The 16816-nt window shown below is 38.7% G+C and overlaps 1 protein-coding gene across 1 annotated transcript in view; it reads right to left on the bottom strand.

The window, feature by feature from the left end:
• The window catches only part of tbc1d32 (TBC1 domain family, member 32), a 71767-nt gene that overhangs the window by 38742 nt on the left and 16209 nt on the right, over positions 1-16816 (bottom strand). Inside the window, exons 17-24 of the mRNA XM_058614184.1 lie at positions 15359-15560; positions 12883-12965; positions 9723-9861; positions 8490-8577; positions 7654-7772; positions 5142-5261; positions 4794-4882; positions 2146-2268 (exon numbers count right to left, since the gene is read on the bottom strand). Coding sequence (XP_058470167.1) covers positions 2146-2268; positions 4794-4882; positions 5142-5261; positions 7654-7772; positions 8490-8577; positions 9723-9861; positions 12883-12965; positions 15359-15560 — 963 coding nt within the window. The remainder of the gene's footprint in view (positions 1-2145; positions 2269-4793; positions 4883-5141; positions 5262-7653; positions 7773-8489; positions 8578-9722; positions 9862-12882; positions 12966-15358; positions 15561-16816) is intronic.

Below are 16816 nucleotides of genomic sequence, written 5' to 3'. Positions count from 1 at the left end.
GCAGCAGCTAACAATGTGTAGACGCGGCGAGGTTGCAAAGTTTGGGAATCCTAATTACCGTTAAATAAAAATGAGGGCAAACCTGTGTTCGGCAACCGCATCAGGGAGAACTTTTTTGTCAAGACACTGCTCCACATACAGTTTATCCCCATGTATAAAACATTCATAATATCAACAAAAAGAAAACAAGATTCAAGAGATTGAGACTGATAAAGCATTTGATAAATGGTATCAATGTGCTGATACCACTGATACCAATCTTATGTCAGGGTTTGTGTGAGTTTGAGTTTCTGACTTTCTGAGTTTGGAATTGGACCCTGAGAGGGATGTTCCTGTGGAGTAAATTCAGACAAATGACTACAAATGGCACGCACCACGATATCCCGCTTGAGTGAGATAATCGCAAATTGGACAACATTGAGTATGAGTGCTTTTAAAGCAGAACTATGCAGTTTTTTTTACCCTAATTTAACAGCTTCAGAGTCATTGTGATAGTGAAATGTCTTGTTGTGGGGAGATTTTGGGGCTGTCTCCACTCCCACTTCTGTCTGTGGAATAACCAGCCATGCAAGATCAGGACCCCGGAATCGTCAGAATCAGAAGGTCTCGTGCAGTTTTAGGTCTACACACACACACAAATCCTAGTCAGAACTGAAGAAGCTTCTTGGATGACAATGGAAACGTCTTCAACTGTACTCAAGTAAGCCCGGTTGCCCACAGCAGCGAACTACTGAAGGAGAGACTGTGACCCTCTAAATAATATGGTTGGGGGACAAGCTCGACTCGCGCTGCTGTAACAATACAATACAACCTCCTGGGCTCTGCGAAGCGGATCGGCACTTCCGTAATTTGATGTCGTCACCAGTAATACTCACCACTCCTCTCACCACCGTAGCGCCTCCTGGTGCGGCACTAGTCCGGGCACATCCGGTTGCGTACATTCAACCGCAGAAGAAGAAGAACTACTCTCGTTGTAGCTGCTGAGATGCAGAGCATCCACCGTGCCAGAGGGGGAGCTGTGTATCTGAGAGCTGGCCTACCAATTACGTCACTTCCAGGTACCTGGCCAATCACAGGACAGTGGGAAAGCTCTCGTTGGCTGGCCAATCACAACACAGTCCACGTTCTGGGGCTGGGATTTTGGTCTGAAACAGCGCGGCTGACGAGAGCATCTAACAGCTAACAACGCTTACGGAGCTAACTGGTAAATACTGCCAAACCGCCGTCATGATGAGCTAACGTTAGCTCCTTGTCTCCAGGTGTCGGGTGATCAGTTCTTCTTCACACCTCTAAAACAGCACAGCGCAACTGAGCTAGCGGAGCTCTGATAAATTACGTGGTATCGGATCAGTGCATGGACTCCAGTACTCGCTAATACCGATGCCCACATTTTCGGCAGTATCAGAGGCATTTCCGATACTGGTATCGGAATCGGAACAACACTAATTTCAGAGTTTGGAGTAGCCGAGTGAATCAAAGCAATACTCGCGCTGCTGTAACATACAACACAATGTGAACTAGAAAAACGAAGGTTAATGTTGTGGTTCTGTCTCGATAGGAAGCGAAATATGGGGCAAATAACACCTTTAGTCAGCTGAGAGGGCGGTCGCTAATGCAACACACCTGTGAACAGGTTCTGGCCTGTTCTTAGCGCCGTCTCTGTGTGATGGACGTTAATAACAGGCCTGAATGCGGTCAGAGGAAACTGGAAACTGATTCAAAGGAAACCTTTGAAACTGATGTTTAGATGTTTAACTGAACGGCTTCTTCAAGGACTGTGCTGAAGAGACTCTTTAAATATTAATGTCGTGAGAAGATGCTGTACTTTTTTGTCTCATTTGTGCCATTTTGTGTTTTTTTTTTTATTTGTTAATGTTTTGTTTTTTTCCTAATAAACACTTAGAAAAACACCAAAAACCAATAAGACATTATTGTTTTCTCTTTCTTTTTCATTCTCCCAGCTTTAGTTAGAAGCACCACAGTGCTTCTCCGGATAAATGATGCACTTGGCTCACATATCAAACACCGCCGAGTAATAAAACAGCATGACGTTCTCTTTTTTTGTGTTCATGATAATCTGTGCAAATAAACATCAGGAGAATAAAACTATTTAAGACTTTGTGTGTGTGTGTGTGTTCGTCGTACCTGTCGTCTGCGTCTGGCTCGGCGACGTTCTCCCTCTGACTCCGCAGCAGCGTGGAGCAGATGTTGTACTGGCTCTCCAGCAGCAGGAACGAGTCTAGATTACAGCACAGCACGCTGAGCAGTCTTCAGTGACACAATGGAGACAAGACAAAAAAACAAAGAGTAAGTCTATAAATGCTGCACAAAACCCCCCCATTTTTGGACTTTTTCCCTGTGTCTGTCTCCTCTGGCCTTGTTTGTGTCTGTAGGTCCTGTAACAGTCAACACATTTCTCTCTGCCAGCTTTGCTGGAGCCAATTGTGAGCTTTTGCTAAGTAGGAGCCTTTTGGGGGGGACGGAAAAAAAGCTGCACGGTTCATTTTCTGTTGCTGGTAATGACACCGAGCAGCAACTGTTCAGCTCCAGAGGAATTTGGAGACATTAAAAGCGGCACAGAAAGTGACTGACTCAGAGCCTGAGGAAGCTCTTTGTTATATATATATGTGGTCCAGCACCTGCAGAGAGGAAAGGGCTCTGTGGAATATAGCAAGCACGCATCAGTGGCTTTAGCTTTAAAACCAAAAAAAAATCTATATTAAAATCATAATAAATCTCACGTACTTACACTTTAATTTAAAGTGCTTTTAGTGCCGGCTGAAAAGGAGCCATATGCTTTGTCACCGGCGTTAATCACAACAATCTAGTTCATGTATATTGTCTTCCCTGCTCCCCCAGGCAATTCATTATGTCAGAATTAGCCCCGGATATTAGCTTTCTATCAAAATTGGTCGTCTAATTGTGTCAGATGAAGCCAGGTGGGCTGCTGTTACTGTCATTTAACCCATTCATTCCGATTCCGCTTGTGATGAAGTGAATGTCTCACCTGTCTGTTTTGTACACATTTAAAGACTTTTAGTTTCTTTAAAATCACAGGACATGTCCAAACAGAAAAGTGTGAAATGTGCATATCGCCAAGGAGTGAGAGGGACGCCTGACATCAGTCACTGTGACATCAATAACATCCTAAGTGAGGACATGTTGTCAAAGAGAGGACGTCTTTTTAAAGTGGGGACATTCAAGTGAGGACATGTTGTCAAGAGAGGACATTTCATGAAGCAAAGACATTTTGTTGATGCAAGGACACTTAGTCAAAGTGAAGACATTTTGTTAAAGGGAGGATATTTTAAATAAAGTGAGGACATTTTGTCAAAATGAGGACATGTTGCTCAAGTGAGGACATTGTGTCAAAGTGAGGACATTTTGATGAATAGAGGACATGTTGACAAAGTGAGGACATTTTGTTACAGTGAGGCCATTTAGACTTTGTCCCTCTTTTGAATCCCGTCTTATATTTGTCACTTAAAAGCTACACATTATTAAAAACGCACTCGCCTGACATTGCTGCAGATTAACTTTCGTATGTTTCCAAAAACATTTACTTCATTCCAAACTATTTCCGGGCCTGGAAAACAGTTAATATTCATTCAAACTTAACTTTTTAATCATCTGAATTCCAGGTACAACAAAAACGGTGAATGTTTTCCTCTCTGCAGACAGAGCTCAGAGAATCAGAGCTGAGCTTTAGATGAACTTTGCTCCTGTTTTCTTTTTTTATTCATTTATTTATTTTCACACACACACACCTGGTGTAAGAGCGAGTCGATGTGAGATAGGGTTGGGGAAATAGTGACTGTTGCCATGACAACAAAGCGGCTTTTAGCAACGAGTGAGAAGGCAAGAGGGATTTCAGCTCATTAGCCTGTGAAAATGAAGGGAGGTGGAAAAGAATTGCGGCTTCTTTTCTTTTTTTGTTTCTACACTTCAGGAACGCTCAATGATGCCAGTGATTAGATTTTAGTCGAAACGTGGAAGGAAAAAGGTCAAAAGCGTTCCGTCCGACGTCATGCGAGCCCGCAGAGGTGTGAAATCTAATCTAAACTGGTCCAGTTCTGTTCCGCTCGGCCGCTTCGATGATGCGTCCAGCAAATCCGAATGATTTCTCCGTCAATTAATCCCCAAATAACGCTCAATTTATCCGAGCAGGACGAAGGACAAAGAGCTCGACTGCTGTCCGGAAACTATTAAAAGCAACAAGTGTGAACATGGACACTGTGACGTGCTGCCAAAAAGTGCTTACTGTGTGCAATAAAAGAAAACACAAACAGTATTCTGCCGCTTGAGTACTTTGCCAAAAGTAACACAGTTTATAGTTGGTTTAGGGAAAACAACGTTTAAACGTTTAAGAAGATTTTTGATCTTCCGTAGAAACCGATTTGGCAGTGCAGTGTCAGAAAAATGACCCGTATCCTGTTTTTAACAAGTGTATTTACAGTGTGTTATCACCCTCACTCCTTGAGATTTTATAGATTATATCCATGTATATCATGTATGTACATATCAGGATACAGATACAGATTATTTACGAGCCATCGGAAATACCTGAAAAAAATAACTAGGACGTGTGTTCTCACCTGTGCAGACCAAATTATCCCTCTCTTATCCACAGAAGATCATTTCATCATCGTCTCAATGCCGGGTAATCACAGTATGAAGAGAGCGGTGTCAGTCCATGTGTGTGTGTGTGTGTGTGTGTGTGTGTGTGTGTGTGCGTGTGTGTGTGTTGTTCACACCAGTGTTGAATAACATGGAAGAAATATTTCCAGTCTCACCTCAGGCCAAACGTGTGAGACTGCTCGTAGTGGAACAGCGAATGAATCTTTGCGTCCGAGTCCACAGAGATCAGCCTGTCAATCAAATCCTGCCGAGCACAAACAGACAGACAGACAGACAGAAGATGTCACAAAAAAAACAAAAAAACAAAGAAAAAACAAGAGAAAACTGTGAACATGTTGACAGAGTGTACGGTGGGAAAATGTGGATTGTAACAAATGCATGGGGGGGTGGAATAAAAAGGACAGACATGCCCCCAACTGGCCGACAGAGGCACTGCATGAAACCTGGATGTGTGTGTGTGCGTGTGTGCGTGTGTGCGTGTGTGCGTGTGACACAACACTCACAGGGACGGAGGTCGGCATTTCTCTCAGGGTGTACTCGCTCTTGTTGGCTAACGGCTGTTGACCCAGCAGCTCCCACACCGACCGCGACGAGGAGAGCAGGTTGACCAAGGACAGGAAGGACTGGAGAGATGGACACATAAAAATGAGGGTTATTATTCTGTATAAAATGGAAATGGTAAGAAGAAGAAATTCAGGGTCCAAGAAATCAGGACTAATCATGTTGTATTAAGATGGAATTGATGAGAAAGTTAATCTGCTGTTATTATAATTTGATTGGCAAATCAGTGACCTCTTCGAACCCATTTTCATACATTATTCTGAGCTTTGTCTTTTATTAATTTAGTTAGTTAGTCATTTTTATTGATCCATGTGACTTTATATTGACAGTTTTTATCGCTTTAAACCTCTTTCTACCTATTTTAATCATGTATTCACCATTAATATTGTGCTTTTATTCCTTGTTGTTACTTGTTTGTTGTTTTAAACTCTGTTTTTATAAAGTGCTACATCAATAAAGTGATTCTAATTAACATTATATGTGTGTGTTTATGCCGGGAACACTCTGTGATGAGGCTTAATCTAATGACTGCGATGTCTGAGCCAGCGGATCATTCATCAGGACAGGCCGAGGTAACACTGCTCTGCCCCGCACACTGTACGCAGCGAGTGTCCGCTGAGGCGGAGCTGATCACCTCCGATACCGTCGCTGCCAAACTGTAAATACGTCATATCTTAATACACAAACCACATTTTTGAATTCTAAATGACTAATTTCACGCCTCAAATTATCTTAAAACTGCGTTCGGGGACATCACGCGCGCATACAATACTTTCTGTTGCGCACGAGATACTTTCTGGTGAGCACGAGAAAGTATCTTGTGTGCACCAGAAACGTTTAGGTTTGTTTTTTTTCGATGTCCCTTTAGGGGCTCCATAAACGCACGCGATAATTGAGCTAATTTTTAATTATTTGAAACACTGCAAATGACAAAAACTATTATTATTAGCAGTTGCTAATGTAAAAATGTACTTAATGTGCATAATCCTCATATCAATGGGTTTCTGAGAGCTGATAATTACCTCTCAAATATCTTAATTTTCATTATATTGAGGAGGTCGTTTTTTGGGATTATCACATTAATCCATTAGTAAAATACGACTAAATTAGATGCTAATTATTTCCATAATCTTTAAATATGTTTGAGTGGTTTTTTTTTTTATAAAAATCCTCCGATTTCGGCTTCTTAAATGGGAATATTTTCAGGTGTATTTGCTTTTCTGTGACAATAAACTCAACATGACATTTGTGGACGTTGGTATTTTGAGGTTTGGTTGATAATTTTCATCGTTTTTTGATAGTTTATGGACCAAACAAGTAAATGATTGGCAGATGGATCAGTAACGAAAACAATCGTTGTAACTCAAGTCCGCTCCTGCCAGTCTTCTACGTGTTTTAGGTGACACTGAGTGGAAAAAAGTGCATAAATGAAAGTGTAAGACGAGAAATCAGAGAGAACAATCTCGTTTGGGGATTTTTTCAAACTGCCACCAAATCTGTAATCTGAATTTGATCCAGATTAAACATAACACATTTCGTTCAAATCTGATGAATTTTGACAAAGATTTCTTCCAGTTTTGCCCATTATAAGAGAAACCGTAGACAGGAAGTTGGTAACAACGCATACAGATAAATCAACTCCAATGGAAACAAAACCCTCCTTGTTGGAGGTAAGAAAAAGTCATTTGATTACACGTTTAATCTTTTTTCGGCACATGTTCGGGTCCAGGGGCTTCACTGCCATGTGGGAGGATGGGAAATGACCACATGTGTGTCACCCAGACAGCTGACCCGCAGATAAGACAGGCTTTAAAGTCACGAGTGGCAGAGCCAAGTTGACACTTGACTGCTTAACCGTATTCACTTTTCTCGTTTCACTGAGAGAGAGAGAGCGAGAGAGAGAGAGAGAGAGAGAGAGACCTGCCTCCTGTCAAAGGCCACACTTTCACTAAAACACACACACTAACACACAAATCCAAACCTGTCCAAGACTGACCCTTGAAATTCTGCCTTAAAACTTAAAGCTGTAATATGTAACTTTTAAATACATAAACAAAAAGTCTGTTCTATTCAAACTCTTGTTAAATAAGAAACACAAGAAGTGTCAAGACAGGGGGGTGGCAACAGCAACTATTGCTCTAGTAAAGTAAGACAGCTGCAAACAGGGTGGCGTGTGACTGAAAACACAAAGAAGGGCCTTTGAAAAGTCTCAGAAGAGAAGACTCAAAAAAAACTGATTGTGCCCACCCACCCCTGCCCTGCTGCTGTATACACACAAGCGTTCCCTCGGTCAGGGCCTGAAAGAGGCTATTGACGAAGGGCACCGCAAACAGATATTGTGAAATCGTTTCTGAGGCAGGATCGACCGACAAATGTTACGTGCTACAGCTGTAAACAAAAAAGGCATCTTTATAAAGGTTTAAACTACTTAAACTACAGCATGAATTGCGCTACCTTGTGGCAGCTCCTGTCGATGGGGTCCATGGGTGTCGGTTTGGGACGGACCACCCTCACGTCCTCGCTTCCACACTCCAGAGTCGACCACAGCTCAACCACCAGCGCCCGGACGAAACCTGCAATGTCAAGACACCGGTTTCACGACAGACATTTAACAAAAACGAACTCTGAAATTTGACATATATATTTTATATACATATATATATATATATATATATATATATATATATATATATATATTTTTCACCTTGGAATCTAAATATTCTATAAAGTTACTAAATCATTAAAGAAACTACTAATCTGTTTAAGCTTACCACCAGACAAACATAAATGCCAACAGTGCAACAGTTATTCTGCTTTCAAAGACAAAATAATTTAAGTAAACAACTGTTGTTATTGCTTTCTACTTCCACGTTTACAGTCGTGCCTTATAATATTTATATCATGATGTTACATTTCTACTATTAAATTTTACACTCACAAATGGTACACAGCGTATGCCAGTATTTATACCTCAGTCTATGCCTGTACTTCCTTTCCATCTGACATTATCTCTGTATTATTTTCTTTGTTGTGTCTTAGAATTCATACATTTAATTTTGTCTTTGTAACAAACAGCATAATAACACTTTAAAAAAATATAATCTGTGGCTCATTCTTCATTCCTTTTTCATTCTGAAGCAAACAACTTAAAGATTATTTCCCCGGGGGGGCCACTTGATGTAAGTCGACTAAACAACAGCAACAACAACTAAGTATACGAGCCTTAAGCCTCACAGATGGGAAATGTGTTTGTTCATGTGCGTAAAAGCAGTAAGCGAGTGCATTAGTACCTGACGAGTGCAACGCTGCCACACCAGGAGCAGTGGCCGCCACCTGTGTCACCATCACACCGTAACCAAACTTCTCACAGCGGCTCACCTGCAGAGAGAAAGAAATATGTCAATTTTATCAACATGTGATATTCAGTTCATATTAAATGGTTTTAGTCAAGTTTTTGTCTGGTTTAATTTTCATAATGATCTCTGTATCATTTCTTCCAGAAATTCAAAATACCTACACTCCTTTGAAAAACCATTGAATTACATGCTAATTTCAGGATGTTTTTGGACCAAATAACAGTATTTAGTATTTATTTTTAAAAATTCTTCCATGTTGAGGGTTTGTTTTGGGACGATAAGTAGAAAATGTTGTTTTGTGCATGCATTTGCAAGACTCGATTTGTGTCATTTGTATTTAGTATTTTTGTCTGTTTTCTTTCACTCATTCACACTTATTTACATATTTAACAACTATTTTTGTGGATTTATTTAATGTATTGACCCCAGGAAGAGAAGCCATAATGTCTAATACAGATTGTAATAAACTAAAGTAATAAAATAGTATATAATATACTCAGTATACAGGCTGTGGTGTTCGCCTGCAGTAACACCAGTCAATGATAATGACTTGAACAACACAATTATTAATTATGTTGGCACACCGATAGCATCAAGAAGGATTAAACGGAGCCACAGCCAAAATGTGTTCCCAAAAGGATGATGAAAAAGCACGATCAATCTCTGCTGCCATATCAGAGCTTATCAGCATTTTTCACACAGTGTTTTATAAAAAAAAAAAGTAAAAGGTGGAATGAGCTCCTGCAAAGTCAGGACTGTGTGGAATTTGGGGAATGGAAACTACATGGAGGAGAATTTAAGTTGAGCTGGTCCTTAAGGCGAGTCATTTAACCCCCCCAACAACTGCTCCAGCAGGGGCTCCTCTGTAAGTAAACGCATCGCTGTAGGAGTCACTGTGGTTTGGGAAGTCCAGCAGTGACTGTGCTGGTACTAAAGGGCGTTTGGCTCTGCTACTGTGCAGACTATAAATACGGGCAGTGAGGGGGGGTGAAAGAACAGTGCACCTGGCAAAGTGGCTCCAACTATAATAAAAAGTGGTGGAGCAAAGACAATATTTTTTTTATGATGTAAAAGACAATTAAGGAGGCAAAGGAGCCATCTGAAAATGAAAAGAAAGCACTCTCCCAAACTGGTGTGGCACTGTAAAGCTCGGAGTTTTGTCGTCACCTGCAGTTTTTTACTGAAGCGGGAGAACATGTAGGAGACGCACTCGTTAATGGCGCCCGTCTGCTGGAGCAGCAGCAGGCCTTTAGGAGTGGCAGCGAAGTTCAGCAGGCTGTCCAACAATGTCTCTTCCCAGATGAGCCTGTCACCAAACCAGACAGAAGAAAAAAAATAACAGGGTGAGCTGCGGGGCAATGAATTCACACTGTGTGAGAAAAATAAGAGTCTGACACGGGGGAAATGGACGGATAATGTACAAGACAAAATAAAAGTACTTCTTAGCGAAAAAGTTAGTTTTATGGTTTCCTTAGCAAATAAAGGCTGATTATTAATTCAGGTTTTATGATTTTCAGTGTTTAAGATGAGTTTCTTACACTTACACTGACTTGATAGCAAGCTGGCTAATTAGCTATATCTACCTTGCTCGCTAGCTAGCGGGTAACACCTTTATAACTTTGAAAGCTCACCAAACGAGCAAAGTTTTATGTTACTGTGTTTATAAAACTTGCTCACTTTAGTTTGAAAGTCCACGTTTATTAGTAGTTTTAATCAGGAGTTTCTTACATGAACTCGCTAGCTAGTTTTCTATCTAGATAACTAGTTAGCCAGCTAGTTATCAGCTAGTTATATCTATCTGAATTGTTAAGTAACACCAATTTAACTTTGCAAGCTTTAAACCATGTCAGCAAAGTTTTTATGGAAATGTGTTTATAAAACTTGCTCACTTTAGTTTGAAAGTCCATGTTTATTAGTAGTTTTAATCAGGAGTTTCTTACATGAACTCGGTAGCTAGTTTTCTATCTAGATAACTAGTTAGCCAGCTAGTTATCAGCTAGTTATATCTATCTGAATTGTTAAGTAACACCAATTTAACTTTGCAAGCTTTAAACCATGTCAGTGAAGTTTTTATGGTAATGTGTTTATAAAACTTGCTCACTTTAGTTTGAAAGTCCATGTTTATTAGTAGTTTTAATCAGGAGTTTCTTACATGAACTCGCTAGCTAGTTTTCTATCTAGATAACTAGTTAGCCAGCTAGTTATCAGCTAGTTATATCTATCTGAATTGTTAAGTAACACCAATTTAACTTTGCAAGCTTTAAACCATGTCAGCGAAGTTTTTATGGAAATGTGTTGATAAAACTTGCTCACCTTAATTTGGAAGTCATTGTTTAAGAGTAGTTTCAATCAGGAGTTTCTTACCATGTTTTTTTTTTAAATTCAAATCTGAGTGTTTGGTACCAGCTTATCCATAATCTTATCGCACTGTTGAAGATGGCAATATACTCCCGTGTCTACAAAAGCAAACATTGTCATGTTATCAGTTACTGCCTTGTCTGATTGAATACCTTAAAACTTTGTTCAAACAAAAGCCGTGGCGTCAGTTGTCATGTCTGCCAACTATAAATCAATCCCCGGGCCAAATTAAATAAGTGAAAAATGTAGTTTTAAAAAATCTTGATCTTGAATTTATATGTAATTTCCTGTAGGTGGAGAAATGTGCAAAATCACACACACACACACACACACACACACACAATATCAGTTCAGTTCATCTGGGCAAACAGCCAGAGTAAATATTTGTTACTTCAGATGAAACGCAAATAAGTTAAACGAGTGAGAATGTGGTATTCACTGTGTTGCATTGGAGTGGATTTGTGTTCTTCTGCATGAGATAATCTATGGGAGCATTTTCAACGTCTTGCTATAGGGGAAAGGCGATGTCAACAATGTTGTACGTGATTTTCTTCTCTCTCTTTTTTTTTTTTTTTACCCCTGTCAATCATCGACGTGCTGTCAACACGTAGAATGTGTTGAACATATCCTGTGAGTGGTAAAATGTAAACAGTACAAAGGCTTGTCAGACTTTATCTTTGTGGTAATGATAAAGATAATGCCTGATAAACAAATGTGAACAAAACACCCTGTGATCTTAAATTCACTGTCAGTGCAAATAGAGTGGAAGAGGGAGAGTGGAAAATAGTCAAAATTGTTTTTTTGCATGGTTTGGATTTACTTATACTACCTTCTGCTGCATGAATAACAGATGTTTTTTATGTTATAAGCTAAAAGCAAGAGGCTTTTTGTGGAATAAAATAATATTGCACTAAATATATTCCAAAATAATAAAGTTGTCTGTAGTGCGTATACTTCCTGTTGTGTTATATTTCATTGTAATAGTTTTCCGTATAAAATTAGAGGTTATGGTAAGGGTCTTTTTGTTTGTTTTATGGTGACAGTAATAACAATAGTTGTAAAAGTAAGTAGTCACACTTTTGTAAATGTGTAGAACAAATTGGGTTTTGTTACGGATTGGGAATGACAGAAGCCTCCAGAATTGGGTCGGTGTTTACCAAACAGAAGTTCATTGGCAGGCTCCTATTGGACGATACCAGCTCTCAATCACACTGATGTCCACTTATATGTGACCTACTTTATCATCTATTTTCTTCTATATGTGAACGTAATTTATAAAAAAAATGGCATCATGTCCAACTGAAGGAGAACTGCAACCATTATCTCCTCAAAAAAACTTTTATCACTGTCGTTATAAATCAAATGGGAATTTGAAGATGTCACCCCCTAGTGGCTATGCAGTATATTCTAATTTCCTGGTTGGCCTGGAAGTGTACATTTACATTTTTCAAGGGCGGAACTATTGGAGATGTGAAATTACATATGTAAACAAAATTTTAAAAAAAAATTAAAATTTAGATGACTTTTATGCTGATAATAATAGAAACTTAAATTCTACAAAATAGGGCCTTATCCACACGGAAACACACTATAACTTAACCTGTACAATTTTTTTTTTTTTTCATAAATTTATCTCATAAATGTCTTCATACACACAAAACCCCCCAAAACTACTATAAATGCTGTATTATATATGCCAGGCCTGTGTGTGGCGCTGTGACACTGCCACAGAAATACACCCAAAAACGGAGAAGAAAGCTTGTGTACGTGACATCTGTCAGGGTTAAAGACTGAGGTGATGAAGAGGTGGGGCTATGACATTATTGTTTTCCAATATGCTGGTTCTGCATGGATAAAAAGCCAATATGAAACAAAAATTGTACTTATTCTCATGTCTATGGGCCCTTAATAATCTTAAAAATACAGTGCAAATACGTGTGTGTGTGTGTGTGTGTGTGTGTGTCCTCACCTTTCCTGCAGTTCCTGGGAAGAAGACGCAACAGCCGTGACTCCAGGTACTGGCGTCGGTGTCCTGTCCGATAAGGAACTGGTCTTGGAATGAGGAAAAAAAATAAATGAAAGTTAAAGTCTGACTATTTATCTTTTTATCTAATGTGTGCTTTACATCTGAGAGTTTTAACAATAATTGTCCAGAGCTTTGGCTACATAGTAAACAAACCAGTTTCCCTTGTTTGCTCTACTCAAAAGTAAATCCACGTATCCACAGATTCATAATGGGATGTTGAGACAGAAAAGTATGGAAACATAATTGGATTTTGTCATTTATTTAATTCAACCTCACTGGTGGATTTGTGTGATTTAACTCGTAGAGCTTTTGCAAAGCTAACTCCAGTTCTGAAGCCTCAAGATTCACAGTGTGATTAGCGGCAGGACAGTTTCTGCAGACACTGTCAACCGCACTTGTCTATTATCCTCAAAACTTAACTTAAATTTACTAAATTAACATCATGTTCTTTTGAATAGAGCAAAAAAAGAGCAATTTAGAACATTAACTACGTCTTTGGCAGAAAATTCTATAGACTTCCATTCAAACGTTTGAGTTATTTTTGCCCCCTGGTGGAGATTCAACATATTCTTACTTCCAGTTTGGCTTCAGGAAGCACTTGTTTGTTTTTTAATACAGTCTATGCTTTCATGTTAATTTCTGTATGTCTGTTTATAATACTACTTTATGTCGTGTTTGGAGTAGATTCCAAGATGATGCCTGTTTGTCCAACTAAATTAACGAGCTGAAAACTAGTGATTTATTGAATTAATCTCACTTTCCAATACAACAAATATAAAAAAAAGAGTGAAAATCAGGGTCAAAATGACTGCCACTGTCGCTGGACTCTTCATGTAATGAAAACAGATGTGGGTGAGGATCTCAGAGGTCATGTGTGACAGTGTCTGATGATTAATATTTACCACAGATTAGGGGAAAGTCAAAAGGAAGTGTGAGGGCAAAATGCTGGAGACTGATGCCGAAAAAAGTTAATTTTTGACACAGAAGACTTTTAAGAGTGACAGAATCTGCCACTGAGATACTAATGGCGTCTCCAGCTCAGTCTCAGCAGTGACTCTGCCGATGATTCCTCTGACAACTGTGTCTGCAGAGGATGGAAGTGGATGCACTTTTCACTGCTTTTGTTTTCATTTTTTGGGTTTTTTTGACTGCTTCGCTAAAGATAGTCAGTTTTAATGACAGAGTTCTACACTAAAAGGGAGCAGCGGAATCACAGTGGTTAATTAATATGGTTTTTCAACGTTGATGCTTTTTCTTGCTGTGGAGAATTAATAATAAAGGAGAGAACAGTGAGTGCAATGAGCAAATGAATCATGACAGCCTGTTAAACTCTGGATTAGTGGAAGCAACATTAAATAAACCAATACAATATCAATATTAAAGGCTAAAATTGTGCTTATTTACTTAATTACTAATTATCTTGATAGTTATAACAAATCTTCTAATTTTTCAGCTTCTTAAATGTGAATATTTTCTGGTTTCTTTTTCTCTGTATGACAAACATATCATTAAAACTGAATAATTTTGGTTTGCAGACAAAAGACATTTGAGAACATCATTATTTTGAGGTTTGCGACTCACATTTTCTGACATTTTATGGACCAAACACCTCATCGATTATGAAAATAATCATAAAAGTCATAAACAGGAGATTTACATCGAGCAAATGACACATGACAGTCTGTAAAAACCTGTAATCACCACTAAAATAATAATATTAAAAGGCTGAAATTCTGTTTAATGGCTTGTCTTTTAATAAGGTCTGTGAGAAGTAACATTTTTGAAGTCTTTAGACTTTAAATAATCAAAAATACATCAAAATGTCACTATTTGGGGGCATTTATTTGATTCCCTATCAAGATACACAAGTGTGAGGAGCTTTACATTGTTTATATGGACCAAAGAACTGTGGTTAATTGCCAAATTAATACCATTTTAAACTTCATACACTACTTTTAATAAAGTTGTTGGAGACAATACGACTTATTTTAAAACCTTATTACCATTATTTTAGGATTTGCACAAAAGAAATAGCTGGAGCACAAAGAAAACAACAAAACGAACACAGAGCTCAGTGGTAATACTCCTTATTTTGTATAATTTACTCAGTTTTTATACTGTCAAGTTTTATTGATTGCTGTAAAAGCTGTAAAAAAGCAAGGCTCACTGCCAAAAAGGAAGAAGACAGAATAAAGAATACCTTGCAGAGTCTTTAGACCTGGAAGTAAAAGCTCCGTGTGGGTAACCCAAGAAAAACAGGGTGTAAATGACTTTTTTTAACCACTGTGATTGACGTTTTAGACTGACCTCATTAACTCTGTGTGTCTCTAACACTATCAGCTTTGAAAGGCCTGTCCTGGCGAGAGACAGAGAGAGAGTGGAGAGTGTCCTCATCCATCCACAGATGAGGTGCAGGTACCTTTTTCCACGCGGCAGCAACAGCCGTGTGCAGGCCGTGGGGCATGAGGACCTGCAGGCCCTCGCAGGTGTTGTACATCTGCCTGCAGACGAAGACGAAAGCCCCACACAGCGCGGGCGGCGCCTCGGACTCGCTCAGCGACGGCAGCTCCTTGTTCAGCAGCCGCAGCGTGAACTGGACGACCACGAGGGCGGCGGAGCTTCTGCGGAGGAGAAAGTGGAGCAGACACAGAGATTATATACAGTATGAAGATTATGTGACTACACTTTCAGTGTTACTACATGAAACTGTGTTCTAAAGAATGATATGGATGACAATGTTGTTTATTTGTACTTAATTCACTTAATTCACAGAGAAATTGTAGGTATTTCTTATGAATTTGCATAAAGAATGAGGACAGTGTTTAAATCTGTTCTACATAGAACTGGGGTAATGATCGAACTATTTTGATAATCGCTGAATCGGTTTGAAGCTTTTCTCAAGATTAAAACAAGATTTATGATTGTTTGAGCTTCTTAAATGTCAATATTTTCTTTGTTTCTTTGCTCCACATAACAAAAGAAATCATTCAAACTCAATCCTTTTGGTTTGCGGACAAAAACGAGACATTCGAGAACATCATCATTTCCAGGTTTGACAAACGTCTTCCGACATTTAATGGACCAAACTAAATCGATTATGAAAATCATCATCTATCATTAAATGTATATATATATATATATATATAGAGAGAAAAACAGTGATAAATATTTATATTTACACGTAATATTTGGTTGTATATAAGGAAAGTGTTTTATTTTAGGGCTGTAGGTGAAAATAGGGAAAAAAACAAATGAGTGAAAACCTCTTTTGGTTCCTTTTTTTGAAGTAATCTGAGGCAACGTGAGGAATCTGAGACAGACGAGTGAAAAAGCCTTTAAGATTTCATGGTCATTGTATTATATCTGCAGTAAAAACATGCCAATGCATTCCAGCAAATCAGACCTTCCATGAATATGTAATATTTTTACTTTCTCATCATTTGTAAAAAATAACGACAATAAACTGATGCTGTAATTATCATTGTTTAGACTGTGCAATAATAGAGTTCCACTGTGCTCTTCTTAAATATAGCGGTTTAAAGCGATGTTCCAGCTGCTGTATAAACTGTCCATATGCACATTATGACACTTATGTACAGTGGGTTAAATCCCAGTTTACTCATTTTTGTTCTAGCCGTTATATTGACTGTTTTTATGTTATATATTGGTATGGACTTCTATTAAATGTCTTTGTAACACTGGTGTAAATGTTCTTATTGTATATAATTCTTGTTTTTCTCTTCTTTTATTTAGATTTTTTATTGTTATTTTTCCTATTCTTAGTTGGAGGAGCTGTAACACAAACCTAATCTCCTCCCGGGGATTAATGTAAAAGTATTTCTGATTCAGATTCAGATTTATTTCTCACCAATCACCA

The sequence above is a fragment of the Solea solea genome, chromosome 17, assembly GCF_958295425.1.
Source record: "Solea solea chromosome 17, fSolSol10.1, whole genome shotgun sequence".
NCBI classification, from domain to species: Eukaryota; Metazoa; Chordata; class Actinopteri; order Pleuronectiformes; family Soleidae; genus Solea; species Solea solea.
This window is presented reverse-complemented; position numbering and strand designations above follow the sequence as displayed.